Consider the following 19,868-nt stretch of genomic DNA (forward strand, 5'->3'; position numbering starts at 1 on the left):
CTTGACATGTATAGTATGTTTGAATAAATATTTAACTATAGTGTAGAAAATGCAAGCCAGGTTTCCCATTGGTAGAAAATAGTTATAAGTAAGTAAAGGAGGATGCTTTTTGGACTAGAGTTGGAGGTATTAACATAACATAAACTCAGCCAATGGGGATGGATTGCCTTGATGAGGCCTCATCTATAAAAATAGCTGGGCATCGTGGTGGGCACCTGTAGTCCCAGCTATTCAGGAGGCTGAGGCAAGAGAATTGCTTAAGCCCAAGAGTTTGAGGTTGCTGTGAGCTGTGACACCGCAGCACTCTCCTGAGGGTGACAAATGAGACTCTGTCTCAAACAAAAACATAACATAAACTCATGTTTTGTTTTTATTTTTTTTATTTTTATTTATTTTTTTTATTTATTTATTTTTAATTTGGCTGGGGCTGGGTTCGAACCCGCCACCTCCGGCATATGGGACCAGCGCCCTACCCGCTGAGCCACAGGCGCCGCCCCTCATGTTTTGTTTTTAATTATACATACAGTTTGAGAGGTGCAGAAATATAGATATGTGTATTTCTATATTTATATAAATGGGTTAATACAGATATGTGCATACATACACTTTCGGCTCTGTCCACTAACAGGGCCTAAAAGCAATGAGACCCCAGTTACAATGAGCACAGTTAGCTGGTGTCTAAATGCCCTCCTCCAGTAAAAGGACTCAAGGCACCCTGGAGAAGCGGCTGATTCCAATGCTGGGCCATCTTGTAATGCCAATGTTGCTAAAATACATAAAGAAATAAATAGGCAAGTAAAGAGGACACAGTAATTGTCAAAATGTGATATATACATATAATGAAATATTATCAGCTTTAAAACAATGTAATTCTGACATGTGCTACAACATAGATGAACTTTGAAGACATCAAGTGAAACAAGCCAGGCACAGAAGGACAAACACAAATGATTCCACTTACGTGAGGTACTTAGGGCAATTGAATTTACAGAGACATAAGGCAGAATGGTGGTTGCCAGGGGACAGGGGAGGAAATAATGGGAAGTTACTGTTTAATTAGCATAGAGTTTCAGTTTGGGAAGGTGAAATGTTCTAGAGATAGGTGTGGTGATGTTTGCACAGCAATGTGAATGCATTTAATGCTACAGAGGGTTTGCTTAAAAATGGTTAAAATGGAAAATTTTATGTGTATTTTATCATAGTTAAAAAACAGATTTATGAGGTAACTAATATGAGGGTTAATGTTAGGAGATATTCTTATAAAATTATGGGAAAATTATTGTTTGTATGTTTAAAATTCTGCTGAAATTAATAAATTATACCCAAATTTCATCTTGGGAAGGGGAAAAAAGGGATAGAAGCCAACCTGAAAAAGTCCCCATAGTAAAAGCTAGAATAATTTAAGCAAGAAAATAATTATAGTACTGAGCTTTAAGTCAAAGAATAATATATATAACCATGAACCCATACTGATAGAAATAATTGAATAAGTAAATAGAGAAACTTTTTCTGTAGAAAAGATTTTCAATTAATAAATGTAAAAGGAATGAAGAAAATAGAAAATTTTGACTGGGGTGCGCTGGCTCGTGCCTGTAATCCCAGCACTCAGGAAGGTGGACGTGGGAGAATCCCTTGATCCCAGGAGTCGGAAGCTGCAGGGAGCTATACTTGTGCCACTGCACTCCAGCCTGAGTGATAAAGTAAGACCCTGTCTCTGAAAAAAAAAAGGAAAGAAAATCTCAATCAGAACACACAGTAATAATGGCTGTAGGGAAAAATAACCAGTGAATTCTAAAAGCTAAAATTAATGAATAAAAGTTTAGGGAGAAATAGTATTTTTGCATAACATCAAAGTATCTCTTCCCCAAAATTATTGAATATAAAGAGAAAGATAGTGACTCATTTTAGTCCCTTTGTGCTGCTATAACAAAATACGGTACTCAAACTGGGTAATTTATAAATAGAATTTTATTTCTGATAGTTCTGGAGGCTGGGAAGTCCAAAATTGGGGCACTGGCATGCAGTGCCTTGTGAGTGCTGTTCTCTGCTTCCGAGATGGACTTTGTCACTGCATTCTCTGGAGGGGACAAATACTATGTCCTCACAGAGATGAAAGGGCAAAAGAAGATGGAAGTGGCAAACTTGCCCCCTCGAATCCTTTCATAAGGTGCTAAGCCCATCCATGAGGCATGAGGCTGGAGGCTTCATGACTTAATCACCTCCTACAACAGAAAAAGGACTCTGGTGGAAAGACCGGGGAAATCCAAATAGAGTCTACACTGGGGTTTTGTTAGGGGGTTGGTGGCATGTTAATTTCTTAGCTTTGATACTTGTACCATGTAGAATACTAATGTTGCAGGGAGCTGGATGAGGGGGAGTTGGAAGCTCTCTGTACTGTCCTTGCAACTTCTGTGTAAGAATAAAATTATTTAAGTAAAAGAGATTAAAAAAAAAAAAACAACAAAAAGACTGACAATATGAAGTGAGGGCAAGGATATAAAACCAGAGAACTGCCAGCAGGAGTATAAATTTACAGAAACACCTTGGATACTGTTTGGTGTTAACTAGTAAAAGTGAAAACCTGCATATCTATGATTTAGCAATTGTACCCTAGGTACATCTAACATAAATTCATACCTATGTGCACAAATATAAGCACAAGGATTTCATAGCATTATTTGTGATTACTAAGCGATGGAAATAATACAAATGTCTTTCAACAAAAAAATGAAAAAAATAGGGTGGAATCCCTATATATTAGAAATAACTACACAGCAATGTAATTTTGAGCAAAAGAAATCAGATACAAAAGATAACATACACTTTGATTCCATTTATATAAAGTTCAAAAACAGGAAAACTAATATGTGGGATTAGAAATCAGAATGATGGCTACCTCTGGGGAAGAAGAAGAGAGTAGTAATTTATAAGAGCTACAAGGGGACCTTTTGAGATGCTGGCAATGTTCAATTTCTTGCAATTGGTGATGATCACACACTTTTTATTATATTATTTATAACCTGAATGTAGTCATATCTTTGCACTTTTTGTATGTACGTTATACTCTAATAAAAAGCTTTAACAGTTCAAATACAGGTACATATCTTTAAAAAAACATCTAATCAAGATTTTTTTTTTTTTTTTGAGACAGAGTCTATGTCACCCTTGGTTGAGTGCTGTAGCATCACAGCTCATAGCAACCTCAAATTCTTGGGCTTAAGTAATCCTCTTGCCTCAGCCTCCCAAATAGCTGGGACTACAGGCACCTGCCACAACACCTGGCTATTTTTTTGTTGCAGTTGTCATTGTTGCTTAGCTGGCCTGGGCCAGGTTTGAACCTGCCAGCCTTGGTGCATGTGGCTGGTGCCGTAACCACTGTGCTACGGGTGCTGAGCCACCAAGGTTGATTTTAAGTGCCCAATTTGCACTGGATAGGTTAAAGGCTGGAAAAAGAGAAGCCACTATGGAGACTGCTATAGTAGGACCTGAGTTATAGTCATATGTGGAAGGATGGGCAGGACAAAAATGCTGAGAAGATTAAATTTGCAGAACTGTTAGATTGAAGATGATTAAAAATATTAGACTAAGATCGTAGGAACCTAATGAATTTTTCTTAGGTTTGGAGGAAAATGATGAAAGTGATAATTCTGAAAAGTTAATCTGTGTGCCACTTATAGGTCTGACAATTAAGTTGTCAAATTCATCCTAGAAAAAGTGCTACATGCCTCATTGTTGAATATTATTATTATTATTTTTTTGTGTGGTTGGCCGGGGCTAGGTTTGAACCTGCCACCTCCGGCATATGGGACCGGCGCCCTACTCCTTGAGCCACAGGCGCCACCCACATTGTTGAATATTATTATGAACATCTTCAAAGTACTCCCCCTGGGAAGCTATTCACCAACACTAGTGCCTAGTCAAAACAGTTTTGGAACTGTTTCTGGAATGGCCATTAGAGCTGTCATCATATGGGGTCTGACCATTAAGTTCAAGAACTTGCCACTGTGTGCTTACATAGGCAGCACTGTATAAACAACTATGTAAGGTTTCATAACCTTGGTATATCAGAGTCTCACAGCTGTGTTTGTGTTGACGTGTGGTAGTGTCTTGCTGAGTGGTAGTCATTGTTGTTGCACATTTTTGTGTGCCATACATAAATAAGGGACAACTGTTAATCATTCTGAATATTTACGATTGTTTTGTCAACGTAATAAGACTTTTAAAATAGATGTAAATATCAGAAAGGAGATCAAAGTATCATTATTTGTAATTTGATATGATCATTCACCTGGAAAACTCAAGAGAATTAAGCAAAAGATACCAGAATAAAATATTTAAATAAGTTAGCCTTCTTTCCTCCTATTTACACCTTAAGTCATCTTTTAAGTCCAATGTAAGTGCCCCTTTCTCCTTAAGCCAATCCTGAAGGAAGATGTGAAGGTGGTGGGGGGAGGTGAATGGAACCAACCTCATATTACTATTGTCACCACTAGCTTTATCCATTTACTTTTACTCAAAAAATACTTATAACTCTCCTTCCCATGCCCCTTCCATTTCCTTCCACCTGAGGTAATGTTAAGAGCTTGGGATGTATATCTTTTTCTTCCATGCCTTGTTCTATGTTTATACAAGCATATTTCACCCATCAGGCTTTGTGATAGTTACAATGGCAACTATCAGGAATGGTAGGTGCACCTAGTATCTATCTGTTCTCTTCTCCTTTCATAGTAATAATCTTTATCTGTGTACGCAGCTACTCAGTTAAAAACTATATAAGCTCTCACCTAATGGGCACAATGTAAGGGTATACAGCACATCCCATGCATGAAGGGCTCAACTACAAATTGGACTTGCCTGACAAATGCAAACAATGTAAGTAATTGCTTGTATCCTCGTATGAATCTGAAATAATTAAAAAAAAAAAAAACTGTACTTCTCAACTTTCTTTGCAGTTAGATGTAGTCATATGACCAAGTTCTACCACTGAAATTAAAGCAAGTAATATGTCAGGTTCTTAAAAGGAAGGCGCAGGCCTTCCCCTCCTCCTTTGCCCCCTCCCAATGTCAAGAAAGTGCACAGGATGGTTAGAGCTGGAGCAGCCATGTTGGATTTTGAAACAGAAACTTTACATCGAAGATGACAGAACAGTAAGATCAAAGGGCACAAATCCTCTGAGCCCCAGCACCACTGAACCATCCATTTACCTAAAGTTTTTCTTTCTTTTTTTTTGCAGTTTTGGCCAGGGCCGGGCTTGAACTCACCACCCCCCGTTTGTGGGGGTGGTGCCCTACTCCTTGAGCCACAGGTGCCCCCCCCATCTAAACTTTTATATGGAGGAGAAGCACATTTTTCCTTGTTTAAACCACTGTATACGGGCTGTGACTACAAGTGGTTACTGGTCTGTCCCAACTAATGCGAGTGTGGACCAACACAGAGCTGTTTCCTGTCGTTAAGGAGCTCATAATCTAGCATGGAAATGATTACCTTTATATGTGGTGAGTGCCACAAGAAAGGTGGCACGTGGTAAATGAAGTCTCTGAGGGGCAACGAGACAGACCAGCATGTGCAGGACATGATGTGTTATACCAGATCCGAAGGAGGGGAAAGTGTGAACCACCGCCTCCTGCATGAAGAAACTCTTTCTAGGCTTCCGTGACAACACCCCCCTGAGTTTCCTCCTCCTGCTGCAATGATCCGTCTTAGTTTCTCCCCCTCTACCAGCTGGTGCATACTGGCCCTTCACAGGACTCTCTCAATATATCCTCTCCCTAAGTGATCCTGCATTCATTTCCTTGGCTGTTAATAGCACCACAATGATTGCCAAGTCCAGCCCTTTCTTCTGAGCTTTGGACTCGTATTTATTTAATTGCCTATTTCACAGCTCCACCTGCGAGTCTCACACGCCTCAAACTTACTGAGTCAAATATGACCTCCTCCTTTCTTCCCTCCATCTTGCTCCTCCCACGGTCCCCTCCCTCTCAGCAGAACTTATCACAATCTTTCCAGTTGCTGGAGCCAGAAACCTGTGAGTCATTCTTAACACCTCCTTTCCCTTACCTCCCACATCCAACATATCACCCAATATGCTCACGCACTTCCAGAAGTTCCCTTCGCTCCATCTACTTCTCCCATCCCCACGGCTACCCGAGCTTCTCCCTGCTGGTCACTGTCCAACTGAGCCTCATTCCACTTCTGCCCTCTCCCAGGCACTCTCCACACAGCAGCCCAAGTGATCTTTTAAAGGCACGTATCAGATCTCTTAAACATCCTTCAAATTATTGAATTTAAGTTAAAAATTCAAAATGATTAATGTGCTGTGCAGGTTTCCTGTCTACTTCTCCACCCCCACCTGTTGTTGACATTTCCCCTGAGCTCACCTCTCATTCTGCTCCAGTCTTTCTTGCCTCAAAGCTGTTTCTTCTGGGGAGAAAGGTCTTCTCAGAACTCTGCCTGGCCATCTCAGGTCTCAGTTTGATATCAGCTCCTCACAGAGGCCTTTCTCACCCTCCAGTCTGAATCACACGCCTCCATTTCTCTCCCGCATAGCACCTTGTTTCTCTCTCTCTGCTGAAGACTACTAGCTGATTCCCTGAATCCATTCTCTCTTCCTTTTTCTTAACACAATTTAACTGGGCATATGGCCACGCAGCTAAGGGCTATTTTTCCTTCCTTTGCACTCAGGTGTGGACATGTGGCTAAGTTCCAGTCAATGAGATGCAAATGAATGGGATGTGCGCAAATGCTAGGGTTTCCCTTAAGTTGCTGGGTTTATGCTCTGTGCCCTGTGTACTGAAAATGGTGAGATTTGAAGCAGTGAACCTGGACCAGAGATGGAAGCCATGAGTTGTGGCTAATGTGCTTCACTATGAACCCACTTGTAGACTATTATATAAGCAGGAAAAATTCTAATCCAGTTTAGAATACTGGACTTTTGAATCCTTTTGGACTCAAGGCGGATGTGGATAAGTTTTAAGAAGAGGAGCAAGGGGTGGTGCCTGTGGCTCAAAGGAGTAGGGCGCCGGCCCTATATCCTGAAGGTGGTGGGTTCAAACCCGGCCCTGGCCATAAACTGAAAAAAAAAAAAAAAAAAGGAAGAGGAGCAAGGTCTGTTGGTAGCACATTTGGGAAGTACAATACATTATGAAGGGTGCCCCATGTCACCACCCCATAGGACTGAAGAGAAATTATGTGGTAAAATGTTTTTAAAGATTACTTTGGTTGCAAAGTGAAAAATTGACTGTAGGAGAGAATGAGATGGAGAGGCCAGAGAAATGGTTGTTATGCTACAAAGGCGAGATAATCTCATGGATTAGGATAGCACAGGGATGGAGAGAAGAGGACAAATTCCAGAGACATTTAAAAGGGTAAAGTCGAGAGAGGTGGCATTTGACTGGGTGTAATAGAGTTATGGCTCTCTTTAGGTGTCCATGTCCTGATCCAGGAATCTGTGAATATTCTGCCTTTCCTTGCAAAAAGGACTTTGCAGAAAGGAGATTATCCTGGATTATCAGGCTGAACTCAGTGTAATGATGAGAGGGTCCTTATAAAAGGGAGACAGGAGGGTCAGTGTTGGGAATTGCAATGTGAGGTCTGCAGAGTGGTCTGCTTGGAAGATGAAGGAGGGGCCGGGAGTCACGGAATGTGAGAAGTCTCTAGAAGGGGAAAAGGTCAAGGACATGGGTTCCCCTCTGCAGACTACAGAAGGAACACAGCTCTGTAGTCATCTTGGTGTTAGTACACTAAAAACCCATCTTAGACCTCTCATTTTCAGAATCGCAAGATGATGTGTATTGTTTTAATCCACTAAGTTTGTGGTGACTTGTTCCAGCAGCAACAGGAAACTAATACATTGGAGTCAGGAAAAAGAGAACATTGAGTAAAGGGCCTTGAACAACTGAGTGGATGGTGGTTTGAAACTCCAGAGTTTAGGAACCCAAAGAATGAGTGGAGAAGGACAGAAGATAATGAAGTATTGACATGGGACTTAGGGAGGGTGGGTGCTATGACATCCCTGGACAATTGGCCATGTGTATCTGGCACTCAGCAGAGAAGTGGATCCCAAGAGAGAGATTTGGGGGCATCCACAAATATTCTGTGATTGAAGCCAACTCATGAGAGGGAAAATTCACAGAAAAACAAAATCAGAATCAAAAGAAAGGAACAAAACCCAAGAAAAACTAAAACCCAAGTGGAGCATACAAAGGGGAGTGGCCAGAGAGAAAGAGGAAAACCCAAGACTTGTGAGTCACAGAAGTCAAGAGGAGGAGAGTTTCAAGGAAGGGATGTGTCCCACGTTGCTGATAGGTGAAGTGAGAAGTGATTGACACTATTTACATAAAAATAAACCCCTCAACCTTCCAGATACAAATGTAAATGTTTGTAAGTATTTAAATGGGCCAGGAGGAAGGAATGGTTAAGAGCAACCTCTTTGGAAGCCAGACAGTTCAGGTTCAAATGCAGATTCTATCATCTTCTAGTGGTGTGACTTTGGTCCGGTTCCTTCACCACTATTTGCACCAATTTCCTCATTGGAAAAGGGGGTAATAACAGTACCTACGTGTATGTGAGGACTGTTGTAAGGATTATGTGATACACTGAAAGTGCTTTGACCCATGCCTGGCACATGGTAAGTCTTATACAAGTGTTAGCTATTTTTCGTTATTATTATTACTACCCACTGTAATTTACTTTTTCTTATGGAAAAATAATCAGTTCTGCCAAAGTAAGCAAGAGAAACAAACATTGTAAGGTAAATAAAGTAGAAGCAAGTAGTTTGTGAGTGAGTAGTGCATCTATGAGCTGAACACAGAGAGGGAACGGTTGGAAGGAACCTAAATATTCATGAGGCATATGAGGCATTCCATACTCAGGAAGTCTTAAAAATGACCACCCACTGGTGATACCCATGCAGGCTGGATGTGCTGTCTACCTGAGAAATACAACACAATCCATAGCCATTCACCTGGCTAACTGCACTTTGCATTTGTAATTGTTTCATTCTTCCTAAAGAGGGACTCTAAATTCCAACTTTGGGGCCTATGAAATTCTCATCAGTATGATTTTTAAGAGCTGATAGCTTGCTCTCCCTTTAGTAATTAAATAGATACTATTTAGTAACTAGCTAGGTATACTCTCAGCCTCGGTTTCCTCAGTTGTAAAATGGGAATAACATTATCTATACCCACAGGATTACGACAAGGCTTATAAACAGACTAAAACAAACTAAAATGTTAGTCACCATTTTAGTGGGTGAGCTAGAACTGCAGCCAGGCTTACTTGCTCCTGTGTCTTCTGACGGAGAAAGTTGGCTCTGGCACTAGGCACATTTTGTCTGCTGACCCTGTCTTCACTCCCTTCAATCTCAACTCTGGACCGTGGGACCATATCATCCGCAGGGAAGAATGATGCAGCCCAGGGCAGGGGTAGTGGGGTACGGGGGCTGGTGGTAGTGGGGAGATGTATGCATATTTTGTAAAATATGTCATTGCTTGTACCCTATTGTAGGTGTGTTACCCTCTTCCCACAGTTTCTTACTGTACCTTTTAAATTGCTTCAATAAGCCACAAGATTTCAACATCTTAATTTTGCCTGTGCACTTGGAGACTAATTTCTCACACCACACCCATTGGTTAAGTCACAGAGGGTAGAAGGTGGGAAGGAGTGGCAGATCATTTTCTCTCTGTGCATACTTGTATCATTTTTTTAGTTACATTAATTTCTCTTGTATTTTAAAACTTAAGAGAAATTTAAATATGAGGATAGTTAGCAGGGCGTTGTGGCGGGCGCCTGTAGTCCCAGCTGCTCGGGAGGCTGAGGCAAGAGAATCTTGTGAGCCCAGGAGTTGGAGGTTGCTGTGAGCCGTGTGACACCACGGCACTCTACCGAGGGCGGTACAGTGAGACTCGTCTCTACAAAAAAAAAAAAAAAAAAATATGAGGATAGTTAGTGTACATAGGTGTGGAAACAATGAGGAAAACACCTGAATATATTAAAAAGGATGAGGCTGCTAGGAAAAAATTCCTGCCCTACCAAGGTCAATTAAAACGACATTTTCTTTTGTGCTGACCCTTGAGGCTACCCTGTTGTATCTGAAACAGGAATGCCAGCTTTCATCTCTGGGGTGATCTGGCTCTTCACTTTCAACATGGAGCTGCCTCTGCAGGTCAAGAACTACCCTGTCTTTTGCTGAGTTCTTTCTGCTCTTTTCTTTCCCCCTCCATTCTCAGGACAGAACCTGAACCCTTTTCCTTTTTCCTGAGCCTTTTCCCTTTTCTTTTCCAAAAAAGTTGCTCCTTTAATAGCTGGACAGATAAGCTCCTTTAATAGCTGAACAGATAAGAAGTATGAAGTAGTAACAGCGACTGAATACTTCACGAGCCATTCAGTTCAAATAGCACAGTAGGAAGCCACAGCCTCCAAGCCACACCAGCTTAGAATCTGCTATTCTCCGAAATCAACAACTACCTTAATTCCTCTCATTTGAAACTCGAGCATCGTGCTTTTAATTGTTTTGTTTTTAATGGGTCACTATTGCAGGTCGGTTTATAAGGAGGCTAAAGTAATTTCAGCTTCAGGGACCCTTCAGAGGCTCTGGAGGAGCCCTAGGCACTTTGCATTTGTAATTGTTTCATTCTTCCTAAAGAGGGACTCTAAATTCCAACTTTGGGGCCTATGAAATTCTCATCAGTATGATTTTTAAGAGCTGATAGCCTGCTCTCCCTTTAGTAATTAAATAGATACTATTTAGTAACTAGCTAGTCATACTCTCAGCCTCGGTTTCCTCAGTTGTAAAATGGGAATAACATTATCCATACCCACAGGATTACGACAAGGCTTATAAACAGACTAAAACAGACTAAAATGTTACTCACCATTATTATTGTTGCCAGAACAAGACTACAAACCCCCGGAAAACAGGATCTGGCATCCCCAGGCTCACAGACATACGTGCCGAATGAATACCTTTTACAAATCAACTCTACTCTCCCCACCCTCTCCGCGTGTTTAACCAGAAATACAACTTCGATTATATTTTTAGTGCGACACACACGGTTCAGAAGGCGCCCATGGCACCGTCCTAAGAAAGGGCGCTTTGGTCTCGGCGCAGCTCTTCCCGGGCGCGTCCTGGGACTCACCGCGGCGTCTGTCTCCCTTGCTCGCGGCGTTCTTCCCTCCTCGGTCGACTGAGGACAGTCTACCAAGGCCATGCCTAGAGACACCAGGAAACGCATTAAAAGCTTAGCATTGTGTCTGGCACTTAAAATAAGCCCCGGGTAACTGATGGCCATTATCACACCCCCCACTCCGGGCGGCCGTCAGGATTCGCCACGGGGCGGGGGGCTCGGCCAGCAGCCGCGGGGGGTCGGGGTGTGTGGGGGGAGACACCGGCGGGATGGCCCCGCGCCGCCAGCTGTCGCCTTCGCAGCGCGCTTCCCCAGCAGGGCCGGGTCCAGGGGTCCCTCGGGGCCGCCGGAGAGGGCGGGGGGCCGGGAGCGGGCAGCCGACGCATCCGCCGCCGCCACCGCCGCAGGAGGCGGAGCGCTGCACCTGGCGGCCGGTCCTCGGCGCTCAGCCCGAAACGGGTCCAGCCGGTAGTGACCCGCGGCCGCGAGGCGAGGTCCCAGCCCGAGGAGGAGGACCAACAAGCGAGAGGGTCTCGCCGGCGGTGCCCCCGGCCGCAGCTCGCCGCCCCCCCACACGGCCGCTTCCCGCCGCCGCGCCCCGCCCCGCCCGCCGCAGTCCCCGACCAGCCGGCGACCCGCCCGAGATGGTGCGCGCCGCCCCGACAGCCGCCGCCCCGGCGCCCCGAGCCGCAGCCCTGCGCTCCGGGGAGAGGGCTCCCCGCGCCCCGCGCAGCTGAGCGCCGCCGCCACCGCAGGTGAGTCGGCACCGGCACGGGGCAGGGGCCCGCTCGCCCCACCCCGGCCGCCCCCTCCGCCGCGCACACCTGCTGTCGGGAAAGGGGCTCCGGGAAGGGGCCTGCGGGGAGGCCGCGAGGGGGTGTCTGGGCTCTCGGCCTCGCGCGCCCGCCGCTCCCTCCCTCCCCGGGCGTCTGTGTGGGCTGTCATCTTTGTGGGGTGCTGGGGGAGGCTGCGGCCGGCGCCCCTGGCGCGCCGGGCGCGGGCAGCACTTCCGCAAACGTAATTGGAGTCGGGAAAACAAAGGCGCTGCCCAGGGAGCCGTAGCCGGGCTCGGGCTGCTGCTGCCCGGGGTGGAAGATGAGGGGTGGGCCCCCATGTCCAGGCCGTTCTCGGCCGGTCCCCACTCTCGCCCTTGCCATAAACATCCGGGGGAGGTAGGGACAGGCGAGCACCTTCACGCAGCCCCAGGGACACGGACGTGGCCACCTGCGTGGCAGGAGAAGGAAATTGACAACGTTTGCCTCCGCAGGTGAATAAATGCCTCTTCCCCCTGCTATAGTCCTAGGAGAAATGCCCACCTCGTGCTCCCCTCTCCCCCGCCCTTCAACTTGATCTAACCTGCCCCTGGAGTCCTTTTGAGGTAGTAGTCGGGGGTGCTGGCCCTGCTAGTTCCTATACCATTTTCCCTGTAAATTTAGGTAGGACGGTGAAAAATTACAGACGCAACTTTCTCCCCCATTAATTTCATCCCTGTGAGGACGGACAGGTAGATTAATTATCCCTGAGGCCAGCACACGGAGCATTTTGCCTCTCCCACACACATTCCCAACCACAAACATCTTTTCATCCAAAAAATATTTCATAAGCATCTCACAGAACTACTGGAACATGTAACTTGCAACATGTAACTTAGTATAGAAGAACCGTAAAGAGTTGAGATCCTAATTCCAACCGGTGTCTAAGAACTTGTGTTTCTTTGGGTGTGTCACATTTTCCTGAGCCCTCGTTTTCTTATGTGAAAAAAGAATATGGTTGGGTAGTAGAGTGGCCAAATTTTCCCTAACCATTCTAGAAATACAACCTCTTCAATATAGATGAATGTCAAAGGCGGGTAGATGTAGACTTAACCACAATAGGTAACAAAAGAAGGTGAGTTTTGGGTAGTTGCCTTCCCCAAGATGTGGGCACTAGGCCAGCTCAAGGTGTGTGTCATTGATGTCCTTGTTAAGTGAAAGGAGAGAATGGAATCGTCATCGTGGGGAAGCTTGGCTTTTGACGCTTTCAGCTGCTGGTCATTAGCAGACATGGAGGACATCTTCTGTTATTTAGCGGTAGTCAGATGGCTTGTGTTTATCACAGATTCTAAGTAAAATTTAGGATTGCTTAAGAAAAGGTTGAGACGTTGTTAATGAGTGCAGGGCCCACACTGGGAGTAGGAGGAGAGGATCATATTTCAATAATGCTGTAAAGCTACTAAGCACGTTTACAGCATTTTATTTTTCAGGCACAGTTGTGTCTATACAAATAAGGTAAATGTATCTTTAGGTATATATAAAACCATGAAGGCAAACTAAAACACAAAGGCAAAACAGCAAAGTTTACAGATGTTTGGTGGTGTGGGTATTGAATTACCAATTCTATCATATATATAGTAGTTTCTGGATTATTAACCTTAAGGAGGTATTTTTTGAAGGCTTACTATGTGCGAAACAACATCTTAAACAATTAGGATTTCTAAATCTCTGTAAAACAAATCATTCCCCTAATTTTGTGCCCCATGAAAAAGGAAGTTCAGTAGGGTTAAGCAACTTAGACAAATCACATAAGTAAGACAAAGAGAGTTAGATTTGACCTCATGTCTGTGGTCCCAAGCCCAGGAAATTTCCACCTGGTGTCCCTCCCTACTCAGAGCCCATTAAGCCTTCCCACCTAACACAGATGCCTTCCTTTGCTTTTTGCCTTTGAAAATTAACTTCAACATGAATATATATGTGAACGTTTATCCTCGCAAGATAGTCTATATATTTGTGAAGGGTGTATATTAATGCATGTATGTTTACCCATTTGTCCTCACCATTTTTAGGTTGAAGGCAATATAAAAATGAATATACCTAAAGATACATTTAGTATTAGGCTACCAGGATTTTTGTTTTTGATAATCAGTAAATCTTGATTTGGCAGTGTCATCGTAAGGAAAGGGAGAAATGCAATAAATGTGTGTGCTAGCTGCTTTGTGCCTCCGTTAAAAAGTCAAGATCCTGTATATTAAGTGAAAAAAGCAAGTTGCAGAAGAGGCTTACCTACATATATTTGAATCTGCCTATAGGCCCACATATATCGCCTTGTTCCCAAACCTTAAAAAAGTGAGATGAGGTAGAAAAAAAGAGGATGTTTTTACTTTTTACCTTATAAAGTTATGTTTGGACTTAAAAAAAAAAGTTTTTGAATATAGTTTTATTATATAAACTAAAAAGGAAAACAAAAGAATAGAATTAATTCACTTTATAAGAAGCCAAAATAAGAGAAAATTGAACCTGCCTAAACTCTAGGGAAGTAAAGTAAGACTAAGATCAAAGAGAAAGGCATTATTCAGGGGAATTGCAGGTGTGGGGGCAAAGGGTAAAAAAGTCTTAGATGACTGAATTTTACCTTTCTAACAGTAACTACCTTATGTACTGCAACTCCCCAATTTTCCTCCTCCGTAAGAATGCTTTGGTGCATACCACAATTTATCTGCTAGAATGATAAGAATTTCTGGCTGGTTTTGCTAGTGGCAGCTGTCTTTGGAACATAATTGTTCTGTATAGAACAATCTGGTAAAAGGTAGGAGCAGGAGAAGGCGATTGACCTGCTGTGTCATCTCATGAAACTATGGCCTTCTGGATGACTTCGGGTAAAATTATTTTTAATAACAATTTCAGGAGCAGCAAGTTATCATGGACTTAACACAGTCTGATGCATACATATGAAATACAGCCCCACAATTCTGCCCAGTTTTATGAAAAATGAACAAAAATCACTGCTTAGAATCCTTTAAGACATTTCTCTGCTCAGACCTAGAAATCCAGCACCAAATACATTTAGACTTTTCAGAATCAATAAAACATATGCTTCTTGCATTTCATACATGAAGTAAATCTGAATAAATTTGTTCCATTATAAATGTGGTAGGTAATCCTGAGAAGAGAGATAATTCTAAAATTAGTGTATTTTGCCAAGAGATAGTCTGGCAGTTTTATCCAGTATTTCATTTACGGTTCTAATATGATTTAGGCAGAAGGAAAGGTCAATCCTTTGACTTTCAAAGCTCTCTTGTTTAATAGGTTCTCTTTAAAGGCCGAATCAAGTGCAAAATCCTACTCTAGTAGAAATTCAGGGCAAAAGTTTCTTTCTCATCAGTGTAACTGGCTTATTGTACCCTCAATGAATCCCCAACAATAAAAAAAAAAAAAAGTTTCTTTCTCAAGGCAAACTAACCTATCATTTCCCCAGGGTATAGCATTTCGGATTCCTGAGAAAAGCAAACATACACATCTGATGTGAATTCTGTGTGGGGCAATGAAAACACCTAAATACCTCCACCAAGAATGTTTCATTTGGGTTTATAACAACTCCATGGTTAATTATCCAACATTAGCTATCTGTAGCCATTTACTATACTTTACTGGCATTTTGAGGGGTGAAAAGGGCTTGTGCCAGCCTGATATGTTTTCTTAAATTCCAAATGACACATTATCTATCACTTAGCCCCATTGCTGGATTCAGTAGCATTTACTTTGTTCTTGGTTCTCTATATTTGGAAGATATTTATTTACTGTTTTTGTAAAATGGCATCGTCTACAGTTAGTTGCCTTGGCAACTTCTGAAAATTTCTAGAGTCATATTTGCTAAGACAAGTCATGTTTGATTTATTGGTAGAGAGGCCAAAGGAGAAACATAAAACAAATATTAAAAACGATAACAAATGTGGAATACCTAAACTTTGAGCCTATGTATTAATATGTGTCTGCTATAGATTTTGCAACTCTGGTTGATACTCTGTGGCTCTGAAAAGCTCACAAATACATCTCCAGCACCAATAGGAACTAAGCCCCAGTGTAGTTGTAGTAGCCGGTATGTCCCTTGGTCCTGTAGAACGTCTGTATAGCTGAGCCATGGATGTGCTGTGATTGTGTGGAAGGGATGTTAAAGTTTGGAAATGTGAATGAGGCCTACGTACCACCTAATGGTCCAGTGGTCCTGCTGCATTCTAGGACGTGGGAGGTAGGATGGGTGAGAAGGGGGCAAAGATGGGAAGAAATTTAGGTCATTGGAAAAACCAAATTCAGGAGGTGTGAAAAAAGATCGAATTAAGGAGGGGAAAGAGATACTTTCTTTGTTCTGGGGTATGTTTGGTAATGGGAGACAAATTCAGGAGACATTCCCCAAGCAGAAAACAGGAAAGTCCAACTTTGAATGACTTCCAGATGAGGAAACATTTCGAGGGATTTTGATCTGAGACTAAGAAGGGGACTGAGAGGAAAGAAGGGAAGTTGGACACCGTGGACCCGCGGTGGGCAGAGGGAGCTCCACTGCGGCTCTGTGAGGATAGAAAGGAGAACTAGAAAGAGGAACTGGTGCTGCCTGAACAATCCTGACTTGTGGGTTAACTGTGCCAAGGGAAAGTGAGTGACGAGTCTGGACCGGTAGTTAGCTGCCTGTGTGGGGTTGTGTAGCCAGCCCTTCACTCCATGGTCAGGTGCTCTCCACCTTCTGCCTGGCCAGCTCCTCACCGTGGGGTGAAGAAGGAGACATACCTGCAGAGTTCAGGATTCCCAGGCAAACTCTTTGAGTTCCAGAACAGTGATAGGAAGAGTGGGTTCCTGCTGGGAATTCTTCTCTCAGAACTCTTCTGGGAACTCTGAGGGACAAGGTTAAGGTGAAACACACTTAGGTTTCAGTCAAACAGGGCAAAGCACCAAGCCCCCACGCTAAACACCTAAAGTAGAACCTCACAAAGTGCCTCAATGCTGTCTGAGCTTACCAAATGCAGTGTTGTCGATGAACAGGATCTGACCCAGTGGAGTTAAGCTTCTTCCACTGTTATGGAGTGCTTCTTTTATTTCTATTTCAATTGTGTTTAACTAAAAATATACCTCCAATTCACCTTTATCAGGGAATTTAAATAAAGGACTTTATAATTATTTAAAAAGAGTAAATAGGACATGCATTTTAATTTTACTTTCTATATAAAGAGCCTCCCTGTTAAAGATTGTAATGCAGGCAGTCCCCAAGTTGCAAACATCAAACTGATGTATGACTTGCTCTTATGAATGGAGGCTGTTACAGGTAACAGGTAAATACCTGTTTGAAGTTACATAAAATTCAACTTAAAAACAAACCTACAGGACCTATCATGTTTGAAACCCGGGGACTACTTATATCCTTTAAGAGTATCTCAAAGTCCTTATACCAGGCCCTTTCAGTTGTTTCTGTCAGGAAGTGCTAGGAGTTAGGTAGATAATCAGAGTTCAGGTCAGTGATTCTCTATGACAGTGGTGCTCAACCTTCCTAATGCCATGACCCTTTAATACAGTTCCTCATGTTGTGGTGACCCCCAGCCATAAAATTATTTTCGTTGCTACCTCATAACTGTTAATTTTGCTCCTATTATGAAGTGTAATGTAAATATCTGATATGCGGATGGTCTTAGGCAATCCCTGTGAAAGGGTCGTTCAACCCCCAAAGGGGTCGCGACCCACAGGTTGAGAACCGCTGCTCTATAATCTTTTAGAACCCAGGATCAAGTCTGCTAAACAACAGTGACAACTGCAGCCAAAAAATAGTTGGGCATTGTGGCAGGCTGAGGCAAGAGAATTGCTTAAGCCCAAGAGTTGGAGGTTGCTGTGAGCTGTGTGTGATGCCATGGCACTCTACCAGGGGCTCTGTCTCAAAAAAAAATAATAATGAAATAAAATAAAATTGTTAATAGCATATTGGTAAAAGAAAAAACCAAAAACCGAGGATCAAGGGTATCCCACTGTCATTCAAATGTTTTATATTTAAAACAATGCCTTTTTAAATATGTATTTTAAAAGTGATAAATAGTAATTACAAAAAAATCCAGCGAAGTATAAGAAAAAAATTAAAGTAAGCCCCAACTTTACTACTCACAGATAAAACCCTGGTAACATTTTGGAATCATTTTTGATCTTTATTTATTTTTTGAGGTAGAGTCTCATTTGTCACCCTCTGTAGAGTGCCCTGGCATCAAATCCTTGGGCTCAAGTGATCCTCTTGCCTGAGCCTCCCCAGTAGCTGGGACTACCGGCACCTGCCACAATGCCCAGCTATTTTTAGGGATGGAGTCTCACTCTTGCTCAGGCTGGTTTTGAACCTGTAAGCTTGGGTAATCCACCTATGTTGGCCTCCCAGGGTGCTAGGACTATAGGCATAAGCCGCCACACCAGCCTGGAATCATTTTTTAAATATATTTTGTGGGAAGTATGTAGAATTATAAATAAAGACTTTTTTTTTTTTTTTTTTTTTTTTGAGACATAGTCTGCCCTAGGTAGAGTACTGTGGCATTATACCTTATAGCAACCTCAACTCCTCAAACTCAAGCAATCCTTTTGCCTCAGCCTCCTGAGTAGCTGGGACTACAGGCACCTGTCTGGCACATTTTTCTATTTTAAGTAGAGACTGGTTTCACTCTTGCTCAGGCCGGTCTTGAATTCCTGAGCTCAAGGGATCCTCCCACCCACCCCCCTCCCAGAGTGCTAGGATTACATGTGTGAGCCACTGCGCCCAGGCCTATTTATTCATTTTTATTTAAGAAAGTATTGGTGTAGGCTGGGCATGGTAGCTCATGTCTGTATTCCTAGCACTCTGGAAGATTGTTTGAGATCAGGAGTTCAAGACCAGTCTGAGCATGAGTAAGTAAAACAATGCCTTTTTAAAATATGTATTTTAAAAGTGATAAACGATAATAAATGAATGCTAAATAAATAAAAATAAAAAATGATTCCAAAATGTTGCTAAGGGTTTATCTGTGAGTAGTAAAGTTTGGGCTTACTTTAATTTTTTTCTCATACTTGGCTGGATTTTTAAAAAATTAGCATTTATCAGTTTTAAAATACATGTTTGGAAAGGCATTGTTTTACTTACTCTTACTCAGACTGGTCTTTAACTCCTGATCTCTAGGATCCCCATCTCTAAAAAAAAAGCTGGTTATGGTGGGGTACTGCTGTATTCCCTGGTACTTGGGGGACTGAGGCAGGAGGACCACTTCAGCCCAGGAGTTTGAGGTTGCAGCGAGCTATGATGACTCTACAACACTCTAGCCTGGGCAACCGAGGGAGACTCTGTCTCCTAAAGAAAAAGAGTATTGGTATGGTATATATATTAAAGTAACTTTTTTCTTTAATGGGCCAGGTAACAAAACTTTTTCTGAAAATAATTAGAAAATGTATCATTAGACTTGATACTATCTGGTAACTTTCAACTTATCAGAATCCCAACAACAAAATAAAACAATTTTAAATTATATATATTATAATGTGCTGGGGATATAAATTATCCTTTCCCACTATGGGGAATATAAGGAAAAATTATCGATAGTTGCTGCAATTTTAACTGGCAAATGTATTTTAAACCTTGAGGTCTATAGTCTGGTCTAAATCATAAATTTATAAAAGATTTGTCTGAGAAAGAAGCACCTATAAATTTCAGTTTAAAATACTTGTCATATGGATAGATTGTACTTTCTCTCACCAATTTAACTTTCTTAGTGTCTAGTAGTGTTTGATTAGCCAAATGATAGCAGCAGTCTTTTCTTGAATAAGCATTTTTCAAGGACCCATTAATAGTATTAATACATATGCTAGCATGAAGACTTAATATTGCATTACTAATATCTGCAGCTATGCTTTTATTTCTCATTATAATTCTTATTTTTTCACAGTCTGATTTTTTTGTGTTCTAATAATTTTAGATCTTGGATTCATGGTCCTCTACAAATTGTGTACA

General features: G+C 42.4%; 2 protein-coding genes across 4 annotated transcripts in view; one reads left to right on the forward strand and one right to left on the reverse strand.

Moving 5' to 3' along the window:
• Positions 1-543: 543 nt before the first annotated feature.
• The window catches only part of LOC128589743 (translation initiation factor IF-2-like), a 28,725-nt gene continuing 9,400 nt past the window's right edge, over positions 544-19,868 (reverse strand). Inside the window, exons 3-5 of the mRNA XM_053596467.1 lie at positions 12,131-12,347; positions 11,136-11,979; positions 544-766 (exon numbers count right to left, since the gene is read on the reverse strand). Coding sequence (XP_053452442.1) covers positions 11,291-11,979; positions 12,131-12,347 — 906 coding nt within the window. The 3' untranslated portion in view covers positions 544-766; positions 11,136-11,290. The remainder of the gene's footprint in view (positions 767-11,135; positions 11,980-12,130; positions 12,348-19,868) is intronic.
• The window catches only part of MFSD6 (major facilitator superfamily domain containing 6), a 74,069-nt gene continuing 65,908 nt past the window's right edge, over positions 11,708-19,868 (forward strand). Inside the window, exon 1 of one of the 3 annotated variants that reach the window (XM_053597354.1) lies at positions 11,708-11,878. The gene's annotated coding sequence lies outside the window, so the exon portion shown is untranslated. Of the gene's footprint in view, positions 11,879-12,197; positions 12,391-19,868 lie in introns of those variants that run through there. The other 2 variants (XM_053597352.1, XM_053597353.1) reach the window with 2 other exon arrangements.

Source organism: Nycticebus coucang, chromosome 7, assembly GCF_027406575.1.
Source record: "Nycticebus coucang isolate mNycCou1 chromosome 7, mNycCou1.pri, whole genome shotgun sequence".
Lineage (NCBI taxonomy): Eukaryota > Metazoa > Chordata > Mammalia > Primates > Lorisidae > Nycticebus > Nycticebus coucang.